Source organism: Siphateles boraxobius, unplaced genomic scaffold (assembly GCF_051911475.1).
Source record: "Siphateles boraxobius isolate OS27281-9 unplaced genomic scaffold, OSU_SipBor_1 8, whole genome shotgun sequence".
NCBI lineage: Eukaryota > Metazoa > Chordata > Actinopteri > Cypriniformes > Leuciscidae > Siphateles > Siphateles boraxobius.
Window position 1 is genome coordinate 13,158,377 of NW_027509208.1, and position 23,932 is coordinate 13,182,308.

General features: G+C 37.1%; 2 protein-coding genes across 2 annotated transcripts in view; one reads left to right on the top strand and one right to left on the bottom strand.

The window, feature by feature from the left end:
- Positions 1-5,059: 5,059 nt before the first annotated feature.
- On the bottom strand, positions 5,060-23,782 carry rhoj (ras homolog family member J). The gene is made up of 5 exons (XM_077220856.1): positions 23,088-23,782; positions 14,799-14,857; positions 11,618-11,782; positions 11,136-11,231; positions 5,060-7,599 (listed from the first exon to the last, which is right to left on the bottom strand). Exons 1-5 carry the CDS (start codon positions 23,299-23,301, stop codon positions 7,453-7,455), a joined length of 681 nt encoding a protein of 226 aa, XP_077076971.1. The 5' UTR covers positions 23,302-23,782; the 3' UTR covers positions 5,060-7,452.
- Positions 5,499-23,932, top strand: part of kcnh5a (potassium voltage-gated channel, subfamily H (eag-related), member 5a) — a 174,419-nt gene continuing 155,985 nt past the window's right edge. The window contains exon 1 of the mRNA XM_077220838.1: positions 5,499-5,605. The gene's annotated coding sequence lies outside the window, so the exon portion shown is untranslated. The remainder of the gene's footprint in view (positions 5,606-23,932) is intronic.

Below are 23,932 nucleotides of genomic sequence, written 5' to 3' on the forward strand. Positions count from 1 at the left end.
AACCATTAGGCTTAGTGTTTCAATCATATTAATTAAATATTTTTAGTGTAGACAAATTCTGAGAAAATAGGAGGAAGGGCAAAGTGTTAAGTAAAACTGTTAAGAGCATAAATGTGCCATTTTAATCCAGTAGGTGGCAGGAGGCTCATTCCAACAGCTGAAGGAAAACGGTTCATTTGAATAGAGAACTTGAAATGTTAAGCAATGAGTGCTGTGTTGTTTTAGTTAAGGTAATGATTGGCTATGTAATGATATTCCAGATCTACATGTTTAAATTTATTCGGTTAGATTATCACAACAAATTATATAGTGAATTCATGATGATTTAATAGTTAGTTTTACAGATTTAATGTTTGTGTTCTGTCTCTCTTCCACGAGCTGCAATAGAGGTTCAAATGTGCCGTGGATTTGTGCGTCGATCAACTTACCTTAAAACACGCTCCACTCCAGTGAATTCATGTCATGTAAATCCTTATTTGGTGTTTTAGTGCAATCAGTTTATACTGATAGGTTACCAGAGCAATCTTGTAGTTATTATTTTCACCAACAGAGGAGGCTGCAAGCTATATTAAAAACTTGGTCTCGCGCCGTTTGAGCCATGAAGAACTTTACCTTGACGAGAGAAGTGTCATCGTTAACGCTTTCAAGGTAGTGATATCATATACGATTATAATATGATAGATTAAAGTAGGCCTAATACTGTTTGTAAACACTTTATAAAAAAGGGCTTGAACAGGGTGTCGGGATGTTTTAAACTATTTTAAACGTTCTCGAAAGTTCTGCCGTCACAGCTTTGCATGTACTCCCCGTTATGAAAAATCCAACAAATTGTAACAATTGCATTCGGAAAAAGCATGTGTTTTGTGCTCAAGTAAGCTTAAATGTCCACAAAAACACTGACTAAACACACCTGCCTGTAATTTTAAAGTCGGCATGAAACGGGGAGAATCTCTTTGAGTGAAACGGCTCCTTGAACAAGAAAAAACGGCGAGATCCCAGCTGTCTAATTTCGAAGGTTGCGTCCTCCGGAGATCATTGTTGCATAGATAGACTGTATAAAAAATTAAATAAATAGAAAATGGACGACGCAGCTTAACTCTCTTCCCTTGTAGAAAGCTAAGCCTCTAATCTTCACTTTATGGCGCTGATTATTTCTGCACAATAGTGAACGTGAAAGTGGAGCCTCAAGGCTCCGCCCATACGATTTACTGCAGAGGTGCAAAACAGCTCATTACTGTATGTCTGTGTGAAATAAACAGTTTATGGAAATGTCAAAGTTAAAACTCCAATCTTATCCTGAAGATCCCGAAAAAAGTCTGTTGTTGCCTCAGTGATTACTTCGCTCAGAGAAGCTGTCAATCATGACGTCACACTCCCTTTTTTATCCACAGTATTCCTGCGCCCCATGAAGCTTTGCGCGAATAGAGTGCCGAAGTTATGACGTCACTTTGTAGGACAACTCGCGGCGCATGGGTTCCCTCGATCGAAAAGCTATGCATTTTCCCCATAGACTTTTGGAAAATCGCAAAAAATAATCTGTTCAACAAAGACTTGTGAACCTTACACGTTTTGTCTATCAAGATAATTACAAGTTGATCCAAAATGTATACATTTTGAACCCTATATAAAGTTAAAAAAAACACAAACAGACACAATAAAGTTTAAAAAACCACAAGTAGGTTATAACTGGTGTGTTTTATGTCATAGATCAAAACGTGAAAATATTTAGAGGTTTTGTTAACCACAGACCTTATTTCAGGCGATTTAGCAAAAAAAAAGATATGAAGAATTTATTTAAGTAACATTCATTTTACATATATGCCTTATAATAGGTGTATAATTTTTACTATAATAATGTGTATTTTGCTTTTGATAATGTGCTCCATTAATAAGCATGATTTCCATTTGCCTCAGTTATAATAGCACAGCTATTACTTTATTTATATATTAAGTTTACATCAGAGTGCAAAAATGCAAAGGTGCTTATAAAATGTGCATACATACAAATGAAATAAAACAGGTGCTTTTGAGAAGTACTGCCTACAAATGTGCATACATTACAAACAAAACAGCAGGTGATTTTAAGAAGTAGCCTACTATTTACACAATTTTTTTTAAGGCATCAAGGAAAACAGAAAGATAGATGTTTTGTCACACACAAAACACACAAATAAATAGGATATCTGAGATGTCTTCTGACAGATTATAGATTGTGGTATAGCACATACAGTATACCGAACTGTAAAGTCTGTAACATATATTTAGCAGGTACATTAAACACATAAATACCTGGTCTAGTCCTTTGTGGAATGTGATCTGATCCTCCTCTTATTATGGTTAGATCTTCAGGGTCGTCATGTCTCTCTGTAATAAACATATATGCACATAACATTAATTACATATTGACAAAGAAACTAACAAAACATTGAATACTTTTGTGGTGTATTTTGTATATTTTTTTGCATACTGGGTGTCGACGTTAGCAAAGTGTAGACGGTCCCTGCTCCACTTCTGTGTCAAATAAAACACTCTGGGATGACGATTCTAGCACACAAAACATAAACACGCACGTTAGCCACTTATACAATATTTATTTATTTTAAAGTTAGGAAGATAGCATGTATATTAACTCACCGGCCGTGGCTGCCATAGTGTCCCGACTTTTCTCGCCACTAACAGAAGGATGGTGACCCAGCACACCGTCCATCAAATCGAACCATGGGAAGTTCCTTCTCTGGGCTCTGCTTTTTCCATTGTGCGTTTTAAAGTAACACCAGGTAACTTTTCAACCTTCATAATATATTTCCAAGTCTCTTGATGGTATATCGACTTACAATAGGTTGAACGTCTGCCATAGCCTGACGGGGTCTGTAGCGTTTTTAATCGTACTTTTAAACTTCGGGTTTTGGGTAGTAACCGGCGAACAAAGAGAACTACAAAACTCTACTGCTTTACGGCATATACGTCACTTCCACCACCACTCCCACTTCCTTAAAATCGCAGGGCTGTCAAGTGTCACGCATTGAGCGTGACAGTCACTGATTTCGGTCTTTTGTCACGCTCTCCCGCCACACATTGTATTTCTCACGCTGAAAAACTATTTGTAATATATTTAATATGCCGCACCGCCCAAAACTCTGGCCGCGCCGCTCTCACTGTGGAACAGGCATGAATTCAAGCGCGTCTCCTCTGGTGTTGTTCGTCTGGTGTTGTTAGCCAATCAGAAAATAGCACTATTGTATCTGGGTAACATTTAACGCAACAACCAATGACACCCCGTAGTCTGGGGTGTTTTTTTGTCTGCCTGACTATGTTACGGAAGCTAACTTATCCTCTGTTTATCTTCATGAATCAGGTAATGATTATTTGTCTTGCCTCAAGCTATAATGCAAATCGATTTGTAAAATTTGCAGATTTATTTATGGTAGCTTAATATTATAATATTGACGATATATGGTTATTATCTACCACTCAAACATTGCATTGAAGTATCATATAGATTCAGTAAAACGGTAACCAATAGACTAGGCTACTATAATGACACTGGCTCGTAAACGTGATCATCGCGATCATTTGTCGTTAGAAAAAAAAATAAAACCCATGAAATTATATTCATATGACATGCTGAAATATATGCCACTGTACCTGGGATGAAGACATTTCACACGCGACGCAAGCAGAACACCTGCATGTGACCTCCTCCTACAGTGTTCAGGGCTATCATGGTTGTCAACAAATGCACAATGACAGAGTTTACGACAGTAGTAGAGGACAATACTGTTTCCCAACTGTAGGGGGACCCCGAGAGTAAAAGTTACCTGGTGTTACTTTAAGCGCCTTGTACTGCGCCCGCAACTTTTTTATTTTTTTCCCGAACATGAAGCGTTGTTCGGCTAATACTTAACTTAGCAAGTTCAGAAACGATGTACTTGATAACATCCTCGTTTCTGCACACGCCGTCAAATTGACGTTGTACTCTTCATTTCGAGCAGCGATAACTTTGCGCGATATAAAAAAGTGAAATGTGCATCTTGCCGCAGACCATACCTTTCCCTAACACCGATAAACTCCGCCTTTTACCTTGACCACGCCTCTAGCCCGAGCTGGCCTGCTTTGGCCCAAAGTATTCGACGGGCCAGAAATCCTGGCCGTTGGCCCCGAATAAGCCCCGCTCAAGCACCGGAAGTGACAGTGGAAACGCGACTGGCCCTGGCACGCACTAGCACAGCTCGGCCCTGGCCCGGCAGTCGAAACGCAGCTAATGAGATGACATTAATCTACTCACCCTTCAACCATCGAGGGGGGTCAGCGATGCCCTGTAAACCACCTGTGCAGAAATAAAAGCGCTGAAAACCAAAATGCTTTACATCAAGAAACAGATGGACAGGGGCGAACAAACAACCAGAGTGTGCATGAATTGGGTGATGGATTTGGAACGGTACGGTATGCGCTGGAACCTTCGGCCACATGGACTTCCAGGAAGACCAAAGTGTGTGTGCGAGAGGAGGTTATCCCGTGTGGCAAGAAGTCTTACCACATTGAGCAACAAACTAGCAGATTCTATAATATTTCTAATAATTCTAAAGGGTTTCTAATGAGACGATGTCCCGTGCAACAATCATTCAGTTCACTGCCAGCAGATTCAGAGATGCAGTATGGAAGGCGGCTAAAATCAGCAAGTTTCTCTTGAACCAAGGCATGCAGTTTAAGGAGGATTTGACGAAGGAAGACAGAGACTAGACAGAATTTGTGACCAGCAACTGATCAAAAAAGCGAGAGATGATGACAAATCTGCTTACTTTGTCGGAGGCCGCAGATTTATTGAAGGAAAATAAGTTACAGGGTCAAATTTTCAATACTTTCTCAAAATTCTCAGAAGTCCCTCTGTTACACTGAATGGTACGGTAGGCTCTGAACTCAACTCTAATATGCAGCTTCTGGGATAAAGTCTAAAGGAGAATGCATTTTTTTCAAATTGGAAACTTCTGAAATTTGAGGTCACCAAATACTAAAGGAAATATGGCAGCCGAATACAAAAGAACTGAAGAAACCAACATTATTGATAAAGACAATTTCAAACGTTTTATTACAAGCTTTAATCACTCTGTGTATATTTGCAACACATTTTTTAGTTTTGGCAAAGAAAGCTGTCACGTTTCTTAAGCAGATAAACCAATACATGAAATTTAAAGAAGAAAAAAAAAGTATTAAAAATATTAAATATAAGTTTACAGTTGAGTTCAAGACTGAGTTCAAGTAATAGCTCTTTCAACCAGCGACTGAAAACTGGTCTTCTTATTAGCATTAGAGTATATAAACAATTGCATAGGACAATGCAAGGCACAGTGTTGTAAGTGCACTTAAAATGAGTGAAGAAACAATCTCTATGCTACATTAAATGCAAGTGAATTAAGGCTCATTCTTCCCCCTCTCTGTGGAGCAGGTTTGATTCATCAGCCCGAGGAAGGTCGCTAGCACCTTGCGGGCTCTAGAAAGTAGTCCCTGAGCTCAAACTAAGGAACGACTGATGTGAAGAGCAATCACAAGAAATCAGTACCAGTTCTGGTGTCCAAAAGCATGGTCGTCTGAGAACTACAAGTTTTTGGTAAGTGGAGTGATGATATGGAGACTTGAACGGCAAGGTTTCAGTTCATTGCTTTGGCAGATGGTTGATATACCTAAAAATTGTTATGTCCAAAACAAAAAGGTAAGGGCTACACATAATATTGTCCAAACGATTTGACACTTGTTCCAAAGTACAGTAGGGAACGTCCTCATTTTGAAAAGACCAAATAAGGCGGGACAGAACTTTACAGCATGAGCACACTACACACATGAGGGGAAAAAAACAAGTTTGTAGAACAAAACCATTTGTGTTCGAGCTGATCTTTAAAGGGGAAAATAAGGGGGTGGCTTTAGCCAGAGGAAAAACACAAAAGTTAGACAGTGTACAAGCCTGGTTCTTAGTCAACACACCAGCATTTTAGCTGAAATAGGGAGTGATGGGGTGTGTTTTTTTCACAGTTGTAAGATCATAATGAGTGCCACTTAATAATAATAAATATTAAAAGTAAACCTTTGACATTGAATTCATGATTAATTATTAAAACTAAAACAATACATCAATTACTTGACCTTTTAAAATGCATTTAGAAAAAACAACTGGCAAATGGATAAGAAAAGCAATTTGAATATGCTTTATGAAAACATAATTTAAATGTTGCATTTAAAATGATTTATCAATTTATCATTACATTTTATTGAGTTGTTAATTTAATTTGAAATGTGATTTATCTATATTTACATTTTGGAATTAGTACATTAGTAATTAGTTATTTTTTTATTTTTAAGTGGCACTTACTGTCCTCCATCGGCTCATTTTTAAAAGAGAACAATGAGAGCATGTTTTAAAATGTGTATGGTAAGAGTAATTTGTGTAAAGCACAGAAACATCTTCATTTATTCATTCTTATTTTAGCTGTAGTTTATACTTCAAAAATCAAACTGTAAATGAGTATGAAATACTCAATACTAAAATATAAAATAATTACAGCACCATTATATGGCATCATTGTTCTGCACCTACATTGTATTAAGATCAAAGTCTGATGGCTCATAAAAATGTGACCAAGTACTCTTCGTGGCATCTCAGTTTTAAAAACGGAAAATCAAAAAAGTATGAATGAATATGAATATGAATGATTCATGGGCTGATCTTGTCACAATATACATTTTCCCTTTATCCTGTCACTGACAGACTTCAGTCTCCACATAGTGTGCTTGATTGTCACTCTTTTTAAAGTATTATTGTTGGTGTCTTTGGCTGTCTAGCTATGCAACGGTTTATAAGTGTTTTTGCTAATCATTAGTTGCTAATTTTAAATGACCCAATGATTTGTGGTAAAGATGCACTTCTTACACTTGCGCTCTCTCTTCTTCCTTCTGTTCTACGTCTATTGATGAGTTGGCCATCCTCCAGAGAATTTCCCTTATTAACTAGCTCGAACTGCTGAAGCATTGACTCCAGAAAGAGCACAATATTGATTTGAGGTGACTGAGAAAAAAACAGCTTGCATGGAGGAATGGATTTTCATTTTTTCATAAGCCTCGAGGAACCATGTAATATGGCCCAGAGCTGAATCGAAAACGTTTGTTTGATTGGAGATTGGCGACGTCGCGCTATGTCGGATCAAGTAACCGCAGTCCAGTCTGAAACTTCTTTGGCTTGAGAAGTGAATCCTGTAAGGCAACGTGGGGAGAAATTAAGGCACTTGTTTTGAAAGCTCTCCACGAGACACACAAACCAGAGGGCAAGACCGCTCATTGTCCTGAGGGACAACAGGCGGATGGAGAAAGGAAGGATGTACAGCAGACTGGAGGTGGTTTAGGGTCTGTTACATTGCCTGAAGCTTTGGAGGACTGTGGGTTTTCACAGTTGGAGATGTTTTATCCTCACACGATAGCACAACATCTCCTGCAGGCTGCGCAGCCCCGTTTTTGTTTCTTAGGGCTGAAGATTGTCAGGATGGCCTCATCAAACACTGTCTTTAGTCCCTTCTGAGTCAATGCCGAACACTCCAGATAGCACTGGGCTCCAATCTGGGGATAGCAATATACAGTTAGGTCCATATATATTTGGACACAGGAACAATTTTCATTTTTCTGGCTCTGTATGCCAGCAGAATAAAATTAATATGAAACAATCAAGATGAATTTGAAGTGCAGACTTTCAGCTTTAATTCAAGGGGTTGAACAAAAATATCAAGTAAATATTTTAGGAACTGCAACCTATTTTTATACACAGTCCCCCCCATTTTCAGGGGCTCAAATGTAATTGGACAAATTAATATAATCATAAATAAAATGTTCATTTTTAATATTTGGTTGAGAATCCTTTGCAGGCAATAGCTGCCTGAATTCTGGAACCCATGGACATCACCAAAGACTGGGTTTCCTGCTTTGTGATGTTTTGCCAGGCCTTAACTGCAGCTGTCTTCAGTCAACATGACATCATGACTTTGCGTAAACATACACACCACTTTCAAGTCAAGTGGCGTGGTATCTATAGGCATTTTGAGCTATCCGCGTGTATATCCACGCCGAAACGAACCGTCATCTTCCGCGTGTATGTCTACGCCGTTAAATGTCCGAGTGATTCCGCGTGTATGTCTACGCCGTTAAATGTCCGAGCGAAACGAAGCAAAATGTATATCTACATCTGGGGAGCGATATTTTTTTTCCTAGGTTGGTAGGGGAAGACTCATAAATGGTATTAACCCCAGTGACGGGTAGGTTTAGGGACAGGGTTGGGGTAGGTCATATATTTATATATACAGTAATGTAACGTTAAGTCAACGGCGTTGATAAACACGCTGAAAAGCGAAAATGGAAATACGAATTGGCGTGTCATACATACGCCATTTCATGAGATCAGTCTGCTTCAGTTGTTGTTTGTTCGTGGGTCTTTCTGCCTTTAGTTTTGCCTTCAGCAATTGAAATGCATGCTCGATTGGGTTAAGATCAGGTGATTGACTTGGCCATTGCAGAATATTCCACTTCGTTTCCTTAAAAAAAACTCCTGGGTTGCTTTTGCAGTGTGTTTTGGATCATTGTCCATCTACTGTGAAGCGCCGTCCAATCAACTTTGCTGCATTCGGCTTAATCTGGGCAGACAGTATATTCCTATACACTTCAGGAATCCATCCGGCTGCTTCTGTCTTCTGTCACATCATCAATAAACACCAGTGATCCAGTGCCACTGGAAGCCGTACATGCCCGTTCCATCACACTGCCTCCACCATGTTTTACAGATGACGTATATGCTTTGGATCATGAGCTGTTCCAAGCCTTCTCCATACTTTTTTCTTCCCGTCATTTTGGTACAGGTTGATCTTAGTTTCACCCGTCCAAAGAATGCTTTTCCAGAACTGGTCAGGCTTTTTTAGATGTTTTTTGGCAAAGTCTGATCTGGCCTTTCTATTCTTGATGCTTATGAATGGTTTGCACCTTGTGGTGAACCCTCTGTATTTGCTCTTGTGAAGTCTTCTCTTTATTGTAGACTTTGACAATAACACGCCTGCCTCCTGGAAAGTCTCCTTCACTTGGCTGGATGTTGTGAATAGGTTTTTCATTACCATGGAGAGGATCCTGCGATCATCAACCACTGTTGTCTTCCATGGACGTCCAAGCATTTTTATGTTGCAGAGTTCACCAGTGCATTCTTTTTTTCTCAGAATGTACCAAACTGTTGATCAAGCTACTCTCAAGAGCTGTAATTCCTAAACCCTTCTTCCAATTTGGATATAAATACTCTCAAATTAAACCTGAGAGTGTGCAATTTCAGCCTATATCCATTATATAACTATAGCTTGAATAAGTTTTGGTAAAGACCTGAAAAAATCTAAAATTGTGCCTGTGTCCACAGGGCTGGTCCGAATATCATTTTTTGAGCTTCGAAGCTTCGGTAGCAATGAACATCGAATATTCGCAGCTTTGGAATCTCTATAGCCTAAGTCTGTCTGTCCGTTGCATTTTGATTATTTCGAGAACCGTTCATCCAAACGACTTCACAAGGGAGTGCAGTGTCGTATTTGGTGCAATATAGATAGACAGGCGAGACGCGACACGTTCAGAATTAATAAACTTTTAATAAACTACAGAACAGCGCGAGCCGGATGCGCGCGCGCCTCACGCGAGCAGAGCTTATAATGCTCCGAGAATGGACATTGCACTAGTGATATAAAACACACACAGGTATGTTAACTTAAGCAATATTTTTAATAAGGTAGTCTAACATTTTTCTCACTAACAAATTACTGACAAAGTGGGGTAGATTTAAATAAAGAAGCGGCGCGCCTCACGCATGCAGGGCATATATGCTCCGAGAACGGACACTGCGCTAGTGATATAAAACACACACACACGTCAATTAAGCAATATTTTTAATAAGGTAGTCTTATAATATTTTTCTCACTGACAAAGTAGATTTCTCACTGATTTACATAAATAAAAACGAAATTTAAATGTAGAAAAACGAAATTTAAATAAAGAAAAACGAAATTTAAATAAAGAAAAACGAAAAATAAAAGTGACGTCCCAGTATAATCTCAAAGTCTCCTATATTTAGCTGTAGTTTAATTTAGATTGATAAGGGTAAAAGGGATAATACATTTTGTTTCTATTATTCTATGTTCCACAATGTCAAAGCAACGCAGCTTAACCCAAAATACCAGCTCATGCATGCACTTCTGTCCACACAAACTCCGCTGTTCTGCGCTCTAGTCAGAGAATACTCCCGTTGCAGGAACACATTTAGTAGTCCAAGAAGAAGCAAATATATTTATTAAGTAGATATAACGAAGTTATATGTTAAGTATTATATTTCACCAGATTTTATAGTGTAAAACATATTCAAGCACGAATGAGAACCGTTTCGAGGGGGATGCCAGGTGTGCAAAAAGAAAAAAAAAGAATATTCGAATGTCACATTTCCAAATCGAATACCAACACACCGAACGAATATTCAAATATCCGGGTCCAGCCCTAGTGTCCAAATATATATAGACCTAACTGTATAATAATAAGACAAAACACTCAGCTGCAGGTTAAAGGATAGTTCACTCAAGTACTCTGTCATCATTTAATCAGCCTCATGTTGTTCCAAACCTGTATGACCTTTTTTCTTCCATAGAACACAAAAGGAAAAGTTTAGCAGAATGTCAGAGCTGCTCTTTTACATGCAATGAAAATGGACCGCAGTGACCAGGGGCAATCAAGCTCCTAAAATTATTATCAAAGCTTATAACTTGTCCTCTTATAATCCCTAAATTTAACTGTTTATTCACAATACATTTTGCCTTGAAAATGTGGTCACTCACTCAATAGGAAAAAAAACAGCTCAAACATTTCTGTCATTTCTTTTTCGTGTTCCGGATGAGAAAGAAAGTCAAACAGGCTTGGAACGACATAAGGGTGAAACAGAATTTACATTTTTGGGTGAACTAACTCTTTCAGTACTTTGACACACAGTGGTGATAGTTCATAAATCATGCTTTCTGTTTTTTGAAACCTGGACAGATCAAGAACAAACAACTCACAATTAAACCAAACCACCAAAAGTATGAAAATCCCATCACCTCTCGGGCTAGTTTGAGGCCTTGTTCATAGGTCAGGGGCTTTTCCTTCATCTGGAGCAGACGTGCCAGTGTCTTTGGGTCATCTCGCAAGTCAATCTGAATGAATTGGAACAAAATTTCAATAAATAAATGCCAGTATATAGAAAGAAAGAAAAAATGCCAGAATGTTCTGGGATCTTTTCCTGGGTTCAAGCTCCTCAGCAGTCCATAAATATTCAGATTTTTATTTAATCTGATACCTAATCTCAATATTTGATCTAATAACAATTGTTATTACTATCATTATTTATAATATTAATGGTGGATCTGATAATATAAATAAAACAATTATTTTCAATAATAATAAAATGTATTATTATTATTATTATTATTATTATTATTTGATCTGATAATTAAATATAAACAACAGCAACAACATTATTATTATTATTATTAATAATAAAAAAAATCACATCACTGTCTGAATTAAAAAACTCTTGCACCTGTGTTCCAATGAGGATGTAGGGCACGTGAGGCATGCAGGATTTGAGCTCAGGTACCCATTCCTCCTGAACATTGTGATAGGAGGCTGGATTCACGACGGAGAAGCAGATGAGAAAGACGTCTGTGTTGGGGTAAGAGAGGGGCCGCAGCTGATTGTAATCCTCCTGTAACACATGACGAAGATGACGAGTGAAGTAAGACCTGCTTTAGACTCAGTTCATCTCATCAACCGAAATAGGATTCCAAACATATCATTTGGAAAAACTAATTATAAGATAAAGAGTGCAGATAATTCATTTAAAGGTTAAAGCGTCTAAATCAGTGTTTCCAACAGCTCTTTGTAACAACCTCATTAGTCAGACTCAGTTTACATAACAGTAAAATATATATTTATTGATAATAATAAGAAATGTTTCTTAGGCAGAAAGCCAGCCAATTAGTATGATTTCTGAAGGATCATGTGACACTGAAGACTGGAATAAGGGCTCTTAATGGCTTTTAAGTTGTAATAATATTTCAAAATACTACACTTTTTACTACTTTTTTGTAAAATAAATAAAAATGCAGCATTGCAGAGCATAAGAGACTTATTTAAAAAAAAAAACTTACACACCACAAACTTTTGAATGGTAGAGTAAATGAAAACCAGTCAAACAGTAATTTAATTTTTACAGGTTTAAGTACAACTTGGTATGCATGTACCCCTGTTTGGAGATCATCAGACTAAACCACTGCATGTAAAGAAGAGTCATATCTGAGTATTTTATGTTGGCCATTTAAAAGTGCATATTAAAAATGAGGACCCTGAATGTTCTGGTAAAATAAAAGTAACAAGTTGAGCATCATTAACATCCATGACTTTATTCTGTCTCTTATTATGAAATGCAAATGAGCATAAATAATTTACATTAGGCTTTTAAAGTGTCAGTGCCAAATGACAACTTTGCACCAGTGCCAGCATCTTGTAAAAGTAATTTCTTCTTGAGTGCAATTGATCTCTTAGTCAGTGATCAATAGAAGAGAAGGGCCTAACATGCACACAAATGCTCCTCTGTATCAGTGGACAGCTTAAAAGAGTAGACGTGCTGAATTATATAACTTTCATTTATACCGCAATGTGCTGCACACATTAGTCAGTCTGTTCAGTTCTGAAACACAGCAAATATGTATCATTACAGCTCATACTGTCCTTGACACAGCTATAGATCCTAAGAAACATTTACATAATTATGCTGAACAGAAATACTCACACTTTAGCTTTCTTTATTACTTCAGTCCTTAAAACAAAGTAAAAATAATTGACCCTCAGTAGTGCATTGTTGGTAAATATGTATATTGCAAATTGGTACCCTATAGCTCTTCATGCCGGGCTAGTGTCGTATCTGAGACATCTGTAAAATATGCACATATTGCTATTTCCTTGTACATATTGCATGTTTTTGCATATAAAATAATTGTTTATTCCCTCATTATTTATTCAAATATATACTCTGTAAGAAACTCCGTACATCTTATTAAATGAATGCAGCCCCCCCAGTGCAATGTCAGCAACTGCCAAAGTCAATATAGTCAAAGATAGATTTTTCCCTGATAGGAATAATAGAATTCCTTATAAGGGCAATCTTAACAAGCTGACAGTAATGATCAATCATGAAAACCGAATAACTAACTGACTATAATTCAGATAATAATATATATTTTTTAATTATTTAAATTATAAACTATAAGTCAGATAATTATTCTGTTTACATGATTGATGAATATATATATATATATATATATATATATATATTTTTTTTTTTAAATCATTATATATATATATATATTATAATGATAGAAATTCAGTAACAGCTATACACAAATGTCAAAAATGCCTAATTTCTATTTATTTTGTATTTATATTGGATTGGTGATGGTGTCATTTTCAGTTTCTTAAAATTTTACTTAAACAATTGTATCTTAAAATGCGGAAAAAATTCTGCTAAAACATACAGTATACAAACTAATACAAAAACTAATAAAAATGACAAAAGCACATATAACAAAATTAATAAAACTTAAACTTAAAAAACATACAATTGTTAGTTCAGAATTTAAAAAAAAAAAAATCTGAATACTAATAAATACTATATAAAAAATTTAAATAACTGTCTGACACGGTACATAGAACATTTAGAAACTAAAGCTAATTTGGATGTTACACAGGCACTGGATATAAAGAGTGGAGGAGAGTCATAGTATGAACAAGTTCTTTATGTTTATGTTCAGACGTTGTAATCTGTTGCATTATATACAGTATATTCCAGGATTAACTCTAACAACTGGGATCCAATAATATGGCTATTGCAGGGACGGCTGATTATGTGATGCCTTTGGACACACAAGAAAAGTAAACCGCTGGGCTTTAGATGCATTTCTTCAGGCTGTATCTGTCTAATCATGTGAATTTATTTTTGAAGAATCACTGCAATAATAAGCCAAAATCAAAGTCATTATGGTGGGCTGATAGTGACAAAAACAACCCAGCCTGTGGTTTGTTGTAATTTCAAGTCACTCCTTGCAGCTTTATATACAATATTATTTAAAACAGGCTGTACATTCTGCCATTAAACACGACTGTGAATTTAAATTCAGAATTACATGATGCCACAATGTCACTTAGTGATGTTTTTTAAGAGTATTTATGTAAATCCATTTTCCATTTTTTTAATGATGAAATTATACTGCATTTAGTAGGGAATGTTGAAATAAACCTAGTGAAAAACATCAATTTGTTTAGTGTCAGGTTTGTTGCTGTACTCAGTTATTTGGTAACAACAGTGAATGTATGAATGAATTCAAATGCAGTGTAGTCAGTCTTATTGAGGTTTTGTTATTGCTTGAATAATGTTGAATAAGATCTGAAATGCATGCTATCGATCTTTTTGTGAATGATTTAGCCATGCATATGCTTAATGTTTTTTTTTTTTTGACCTTGTAATTTTAATCAAAATATCATAGGCCTACTTAATCTTCCGGTAAGATGACAGAATTCTTTCTGGTGACGTGTCGGACTTCTTAAATATTATTGTCCGTTGGTGTGGATAATAATACAGTTATTGTTCTTGGTGTGAACCGGCCTTACTCAGGTTAAGCAGATTGGCTATTGGTACTATATAGACCTCAGAAACATTAACTTACTTGTCCAGCAGTATCGTACAATCCCAGTAAGTGCTGCCTTCCAGATACTGTTACATTCACTGTAAAAAAATCAAAACAAAACAACAGATTCATTATACATGTAAAATAGAATAACACTGCTGTATCACATCCCTCTGATGTACTTCCAGAACTCTGGACCCGCTGTTTGGTTGTGGGTGTGAACGGAGGTTAATTTGGAACAGGACAGCTGTCAACAGCAAGGGGTGACCGGTTTTGGAACACAGGAAGGAAAGAACGGTGTGTGCGTGCATACATATTTCATTCTGTGTTGTGGGTGATGAGGGGGAGAGAACGGCTGTGTTGACACAAGTAAAAGGAAAAAAAACCCAGACAAGTCAAACTTTTGTCATCAAACAACATACATTAAAGGACCACTGCTGAGAACAGGAAAACAGCTGAACTCAACATTTCACTTGTTCTATTACTAGTACTATTCACACCCTTCTCAAACTCCATGTTTTGAGCATGTACTGGTTTGCTAAGGCTGTTAAACTTTAAAGGAATGTGTGAGAGAAGAAAGAAAGAGAGAGCTGATGAGAGAAAAGCTGAATAGTAGCAGCACCACCAGATGCTTCAGACCTCAAGCACCTTCTGAGATATTTTGAACTGAATTCAATCATCTCAACTCTATGATGGCCTGAAATACTGATAGCTGAGATGACATAATTAATGCTTAGGATCTTATCCAATTTTTGATAGCTCACAAACTTTACTGAGCCAGATACCCATGAATGCTTCCAACATGGCCAATGTAATGACCTTCCAGTCATGAGAATTGTGGTCAGAACCAAAGCACTTCCTACAAACTATAGCTCTGGCTGCCTGGATGAGTCAAGAAGTTTCTGGAAAAGGAGAAGACAGACAACCTCTCCAACGTTCCTTGAAAACAAGCCCAGCAAAATGTTCAGAAGAAATTCACTACAGATGATTCAGATTAAACACTCCAATATTGTGACAGTAAAAATATGGCAATGCAGAGTTTGAGCATAGATGAACACCACTGACTACCAAAATAATTTGATCTTTAAAATCAAGGCTCTCCTTTTAGCCTGCTGCCTTCAAGCTTCAAAATGACAAAAAGCACCATCAAAAACTATAAAAGTGGTTCATACAACTTGAGTGTCATATTACAAACCCACTGAAGTCATATGATTGCCTTGTGATAGTATCAATGCCAAATTCATGAACAAATTGTTTGACATGAACTGTCCCATAAATATTGTTTCTTATCCTCAAATAGCATTTAAAAAGTATATGTCAAGGTTGGTTCAGCCAATGCGCATGTCAGGACACTGACTGTTTCTGTTTCCATTTCTAGGAACAGCAGATGCAGTGATGCGATGACTTTACCAATTGCCGTTTGGGGTGTATTCCGCCATAATGTGTGTTGCAGTTTCTTTTATTGATAATACAGTTTTTTACAACCGCTATGACAATTTTTTCAATACTTTTAACAAATTTCCTAAACTCTTAACACAGTTAGCACTACATCCGTCTGTGTAAGCTATACTATTAAAACATTTCTTGTTGCTTTAACACAAAATGCATACAATTAACCCACATTTAAAATGCTTGAACTTCTTTTACACACAAGCTCAAACAAGACCAAAACAATGGATTTTTACTGGCAAATTTACCAATGCTGTAACACTGTATGTCAGAACAGAAAACACCATGTTCTAAAACCTAACCCAGGCTAAAGTCAAGGTAAAAAGCTGTTTATATTGTGAATTGAAACCAAATATATCCCCTGTATTTTGTTCTATTGTTACTAAGAAACAACTGATTGAATTATGCAAATTGTTTTGTTCCCCAACAGTTTCTAAACTTGGTATACCGAATTTGCAGTTTGAACAGACCTAGTCAGTTATAAACAAATATGAAATCCTAAAAGACACTAAAAAGCCCTAAAGACGTGCTTATGCTAACTTTACTGCTTCACTTGACAGGGCATAATGTTTTTTTCATAAATTATGATTACAAGAAGGGACTGTGCAGTCCTTTTAAAATTCAAATCTTACACTGCTTTGAGCGATTGCTAATCTCAATGCTAATTTTAACAATCATGTGTGCTCAACACTGGGGACAAGAGACAAATTCAAAGCAGCACTAGCCCTAATGCTCCTAGCTTAGCTGCATGTATGAACACGGGGTCGCTGAGGAACCACATGGACAGTGGTGTGCAAGAACATCCAGGGTGGTGTTTTGCTGAAAGAAAGGGGTGAGGTATTGCAGCTGTGGGAATCTAGCCAAGCGGTGTTTTGATTAGATGTGCTTAGAAGATCTTTCCCTGTAGACTGTGAAGATGGACCTGAAACAGTGGCCTTGATTCTGCCACTTTCTGATAAGTCTTTTTACCAGCACGATTCTCTTCCCCTCCTGGGGCCAGGCTAAATAAGGTCTAAACTAAGTGCAAACACACACACAAAAAGTTTTTCCTCATTTACTGATTCTCTGACTCTTTCTTTACCTATATAGGATAACTACTAATACAAAACAAGGCTGAGGTGAAAGTTTGAGAGAAGTAGAAGTGTAGAAGCAGGTCAGTGGAGACAAAGAAGGGTTAGTGGCTGTGAATCAGGCTCTCAGCTGTTCTCTCCTGTCAGCTGCTTTTCCCCATGAGGCTCGAGCTCTCAGCAAACCCCAGCCCCCATTCTGTGGCCTGGAGAAAAAACAATGTTGGGTTACAGTCTCACTCAAGACTAAACCACTGCTGTGAAACGTGATTTGGGGCGTCAGAAGCACCCACGTCCTTCCAGGCCAACCTTCTCACCTCTTTTCTCTTTCACAGACAAGCCTGTGACATTAGAGTCAGCCACTATCTGCATTCAAGAGCTTTATCCCGTAAGAACAGTACGGCGAATTGTGTAGATACTCACATAATGGCAAGAGACTGCAAATTTAATTTAGACACTTTCCATTTCAATTCAGTTCAATTCCTGAAATTGAATTAGTAAACAGGATGCAGAACTGCAATAGAAATTTGGTTCCCACTTTATATTAAGTGGCTTTAAAGGGACATTGTGTAGGAATTTCTCCCATCTAGCGGTGAAATTGAATTTTGCATTAAAGCGAATTGTGCTCTCCAGCGCCTCGCTTTTTCAAATGCGTGTTGCATCTACGGTAGCTGTTATGTACCAAAAATCTATGACAGGATGTCTTCTAATAGCACTTCGTTGAGTTTTCCTTCGGGTGAAGAGGTTTGTTATTTCAAACAAACTGCAACTTGACACAACAAACAAACGAATGTTACAGTATGAATACTAACAGTGCAATGCAGCCTTTTAAACTTGCCGGGGCAGTGACAAGCGCCTCTCACTGCTCTGCTCCTCCGTTTCTGCTGCTTTCAGTCACGTGACGCTGGCTCTGAACGAAAACGCGTTGTGGAAACGCATTTGTCTAGTACTTTTTTACCCTCTCTGATATTATAGTTTTTCAAGATGGTGGAACTACATGGAAGCCTCCTTGGACCTACCCGTCACATGTTTATAAAGATAATAAATTTTCGTTTACGAGGATAAGTCAGATAATTGGCAGAGGTATTTATACACCATTGAGGACATATTTATGAATAAAAATATTGATTTTAGATAATAAAATACCTAAAAAACTACACATTGTCCCTTTAAGTACTATGTACTTACATTGAAATTAATAATTTGATACAATTGTGTACACTTATTGTGTACATACATGTTTTTACATTGTACTTATATTTTGAAAATACCTGCATGTAATTACAGCTGTAATTAATTTATGTAATAACATTTGTAATTACACAGTTGACCCTTCCCTTACACCTTAACCCACCCTTAAACCGACCCATACCACCACACCTGATCCTAACCTTACCCGTATATCACCTCAATAGCAGCAAAAGTGTTTTACAATACAACCTGAACACAATAAGTAGAATGTACTTATTTTTCGATGCAAGTACATAGTACTTAAAGCCACTTAATATAAAGTGGGACCGAAATTTTAATGTAAGGAAGTTGAATTGAAATGATTTGAAATAAAAAATTTAATTTGAAAAGCAGAATTTGTCAAAATGAACTCTAAAAAAAGTTTGAACAAAAAGTTTGAAAAGATAGACATTCTGTAAAGCCAATTCTTTAATTCATGTAAATCATATTTACTAGGACTTGTAAATGCTGTATGTACATAATTTCCTACGCAGTATTCTATAAGATCTGCTCTTCGCCCAAGAAGCAAAAGCTTTACGTCGACATGCCAAATATATCCAGTATGTGCTTGCAGTGTGATACATAAATGGGTTTGTATGTTTTTGGAGTGGTTGGCATTCCTGAAGTGTGATTTCTAAAGAAGCTTGTATAGTGTATATGTGGAAGCATTGGTGCATGGGTCAAAGTCCAAAATAAGCCACAGGGTTTCATCCTATAATTTTAATTCCTGTTGCTGCAGAACTGCGCTTGCCAGAGGTTCGAAGTGTACATAATCTACACATTTTGCATAGCATAACTAAAAAAATGCATTAATGTGATTAATTTTGCATTCTGAAGCCAAAAGAATCTGTAAGGCCCTTACAAAGCACTTGTTATAAGATTAAGCATTGCCTGCTGGTGAATGTTTTGTGACAGTACTTTCACTCAGCAAAACATTAAATAGGCTTAACCACATACCACTCTAATTATGATCTTTTATTTAATTACTTATTTATGAACTCTCTTTCTAGACTCATTAACATTAACTCAATAAAAACATTATTATTATGTTACCACTAACCATCAAACCACATGCGGGGCAACAAAGAATAAAATACATCTTCAAAACCAGAACAAAACTCAACAGAACTTTTCTGGGTGTTTCTGGTATCCTTTACTGGTATTAATTAACTATTATGGATGTCAGTGTTAATAAAACACTGATAGGCTATTGTTTTATTTATGACTTATCTCAAACACAAATAGTTTTATTTTGTACAGAATATTCTTGCTTATGGTGAGTTAAAAAAAACGACTTTCAAAGAACTTGCTTTTACAGATCTGCCAATCCAAGGATGGAAAATGCGAACTGCTACTTTTTTCTATCCTGCCTAGAACTTTAGCTTTACAGCTAGATGGCATTTCAGTATTGACCATGTGGGAATATCTACAATGCTATATAATTGGCGGATTAGTTGATTTTGTTAGGAGTCTAGTGGGAGCCACACTAGACGATGACTTATCTCAAACATTAGCAGGCACTGTGTCATGGCCCGGGAATGTCATCGGTTTGTTTTGGACAAGGGAATTCTGATCCCATGGGATTTATTGACGGAAACCATAGTCCCACATACTCCTGGGTTAAGCTTTGACTCTAATAGGTTGCAATCACAGTGGTTCTGGTGAAAAGAATATAATGTCAGTTCACTCCTGACGAATATATTATATTTGGCCTTATTTACAGAGTTATGTCAGCAAAAGTAGTCGTATGTAAGCCACCAACACAACCAAATAAAAATAGATTGTTTAAACAACATACTAGCTGGAAAGGTGAAATGCTGTACTAAAATATATCATCTTCAGCACACTGGTGTTTCAAAGTTTGTGGTCAGTAAGAATTTTTTTTTTATTAATAAATTTATCCACAAGGATGCATTAAAATGATCAAAAGTGACAGTAAAGACTTACATGGTTAAAACAAATCCTGACATGAATGTACCATGGTTTTCACAAATAAATTGAGCAGTTGTTTTGAACACTGATAATAATAATTATTAATGTTTATTGAATTATATGTTTATTTAAATTATTATATAATATTATATTACAGTGATGAGCATAAGAGACTACTTTCAAAAACATCAAAAAATCTTACAGAATCCAAACTTTGAACAGTAATATATATTAAAACAAAACTGTATTTAAATTATTTAAATATTTGAACAAAATAAATGTATATCCAAATACCTGCTGGTTGGATTCCTCAGTACACAATTTCAGTTCATACATTTCGAAAAAGACGCATACTTATTATATTTTCACTGGTAATTTGATTGCAGTATTTCCAATGCGTTATATTGCAAACTGTTCAATTAATGCTGGAGCATGAATGGTATAAATGCAGAGTTTTTCATTTAAGACCAATTCTAGCAGAGCAGCACAGTAAAGCTTTCAGTGGCCTACAATGGGAGCTCTGTGCTCTTTAGCCTGGACATTAAGCCACTATGTGACAATTCACTACTTTATTATGATGCTGTGTTAAAGCCCCTCTCAATGTGGGGACAGTAGTGGGGCCTAATATGAATGTAAGTGATTGATTGGCACTAGAAGAATATTGTTACTGTTCTCTCTCAATTTCCCTTTCACTCTCTCTATAATACAAGGAAGTGCTGTAAAGTGCTGATACCAAAAAACACGGCTTTCTGGATGGGCGATATAAAATTATTCCATAAAATGAATTCTAATGCAAATCTCAATTGCTGATATTCAACATAGAACAACCGAGTATTTGATGGACACTTAAAGGGTTTTACCAAATTAAAAACTACATGCATTTCTACTTTCCCTGCAATGATGGCATTCTACCTATAAAGTGCTTCTACCTTTTACATACCATGCATTCAATGTTTGCAGCACATTATAAAGGAACCAAATAAAAATGCCTATGTGTCCTCTATTTTTTATGAGCAGCATTTAATTTCATTATAGGTGAAGTGTGTAATTTATGCACCACTAACATAAACAAAATTAATAGTAAAAATATTAATATAGAGAAAGTATGAAAAAAAGGATATGAGAAAGTTTTAAACAGAAAATAAAATACACACCACACCTTTTAAAACCATAGGTTATGTTGCTCTGTGCGGCTCTTCATTGCTTATTTTTTCCTTAACATATCTCCATTCAAATTTTTGGTCAGTGACAACATCCATCTAAGTGTCCTCTGGACGGCCTCCACATCATAACTCATCAGCTTCATTTAACATCTTTTTCACACTCCTTGAAAATCTTTCCATCTCATTCAACTCACTCCTTGAATTAGTTCAGTCTGTCTTTATGTCTTGAGCCTGCAATAACCAGCTGGAGAAAATTACAACACAGGATACAAAATCTCATAAAAAGGAAACTGCCCAGATAAGCATGCCTTATTTGATCAAATTGCACATTAGAAAAAAAGGAAAGAAAATCATTTGACAATACCTGCTTTAACGTTTTAGAGCTTTTACAAATGAGAGAGCCATAAAGACATATTTATTTTAATTTTCACAAAGATTTTTCAATTAATCATTTGAAGATGAAGATTGCTGGATAAGAGACTTTTCAAACATTGGAAATAAGACAATCTCTCTCCTCTCTTTTTCTCTCTAGTCTCTTATAAATGATAACTTGTCCCACTGCTAATAACACCAAAAGAAAAAAGCCAAGCATTACATTGGGAAGGTCTACTTTAGTAGCACTCATCACTTTAAAATGGTTAACAAGCAATTTTGAAATTTTCAGCTTAGAATTTTGGAGTGCTTGGGAGAACTGAGTAGCTAAGGGAAAACTGATAGTAAAATATATTGTTGGTAGCCTAATATTTCTTCCTATTTATGAGGGAAATGCCCTGCTGTTCTCACAGAGCTGTACCCCTTTCAGAGGATGTTGAAGCTGACCTGTCTGCCAATGTGTAATTAGGACTTGACCCTCTAATGATTTTCAGAGCATGCATGTATCACGGGGGCTTTCCCTGCAGAGAAACCAAAGCCGTATGCTATCGTGCAGATATGAGTGAGAGTCAGAGAGAACAAAAGAAAAAAAAACCTTAATAGATGGCAAATTTAATGATTGGCAAGTTGGCAACACATTTGTGCAAAGCACTGTGGTTCCACATACACAGTATTGACAGCGCGTTTAGATCTCGTCTGCTCCTGTGATCAACAGGTTGCCGGGACGCGAGCTCTGATCCGCAGTTCGCTGCTATTTAACCATCTTTCGGAACATAACGTGTCTTTGACGTCCCTAGCACAGTAAGAAACTACCTTAAAGAAGTTTTAAGCACATAATAACAAACACTTAATTATTTTTGCTTTATTATATAATTTTTTATTAACCTAAATTAGCGGAGGCATATACCCTCCCCCCGTAGGCTACCCCGTTTCTACTTTTTAGTCTGTCGGCCCTGCAGTCCTCGCTCTGGCAGTTGATATCTCCTCTTTCAGACGGCTATTCTTGGGACCGTCCCCTACCCGACTGTATGGGGTATACAAGGATTAGGTAGACATGCTCTAAACTTCAATTCATAAACAGGGATTGCAGTTGAATGCTTTGAGCTAGAACTTACCTGCGTAGTGATCAAATACAGTTGGTACATATTCCTCGGGAAAAGCATCATTTGCGTAACTCATCAGCAAACAGGTTTTTCCCACCGCTCCATCGCCGACCACAACACATTTCAACATCTTCTTGGTCGTAGTATCGACAGGATTGCTGTTACTGCCTCCATCCTCAACCGCGTCCACTGCATTCTGCCTTCTTTTCGAGCTGAGAGTAGGCATGTTAGTTGGACAAGTCCAGAAACTATATTCACCACAGGTAGCCAAGTCTTCTGTCGACAGAAATATCAATCTTTGAGACGTTAATCTTGGTTTGACCAGTATAAACACGCGAGTTTACGTGTCGTACGGTGAGGATGCAAATCCGTCAAGTAGCCTAGGTGACCCACGCTTTAGCTCGCGCTTCCGAAACAATCCGGCGCCATGTAGAGCAGCTTCATGAAAACTCACGATAACTCCTACAACTTGCATTCCGTCATTTTACATTTTCCAGGTCCTACGACGAAACCAATACAAAAGCCGTGTCTGTGACCCTGGTTTAGCCTACTCCCCTTCATACACCAAACAGCTTTCCACATTCGCTGCTACGCATCGTCAGTGTCAGGAAATCATTGGTTTCCTTGCGAAAATGCCATATTAGGCAGGAGTGGGCTGGGAACAATAGGGGCTCTGTCCACAGCCTACTCAGAAAGGGGACTTCGGCGGCACAGGAGGGGCGGGAGGGAGGACGTCCATCTAACTGCATTTCCGAAAATATGGCGCCACAGCCCACAGGGGAGGATGGCTTGGACTTTCTTTCTTTCTTTCTTTCTTTCTTTCTTTCTTTCTTTCTTTCTTTCTTTCTTTCTTTCAA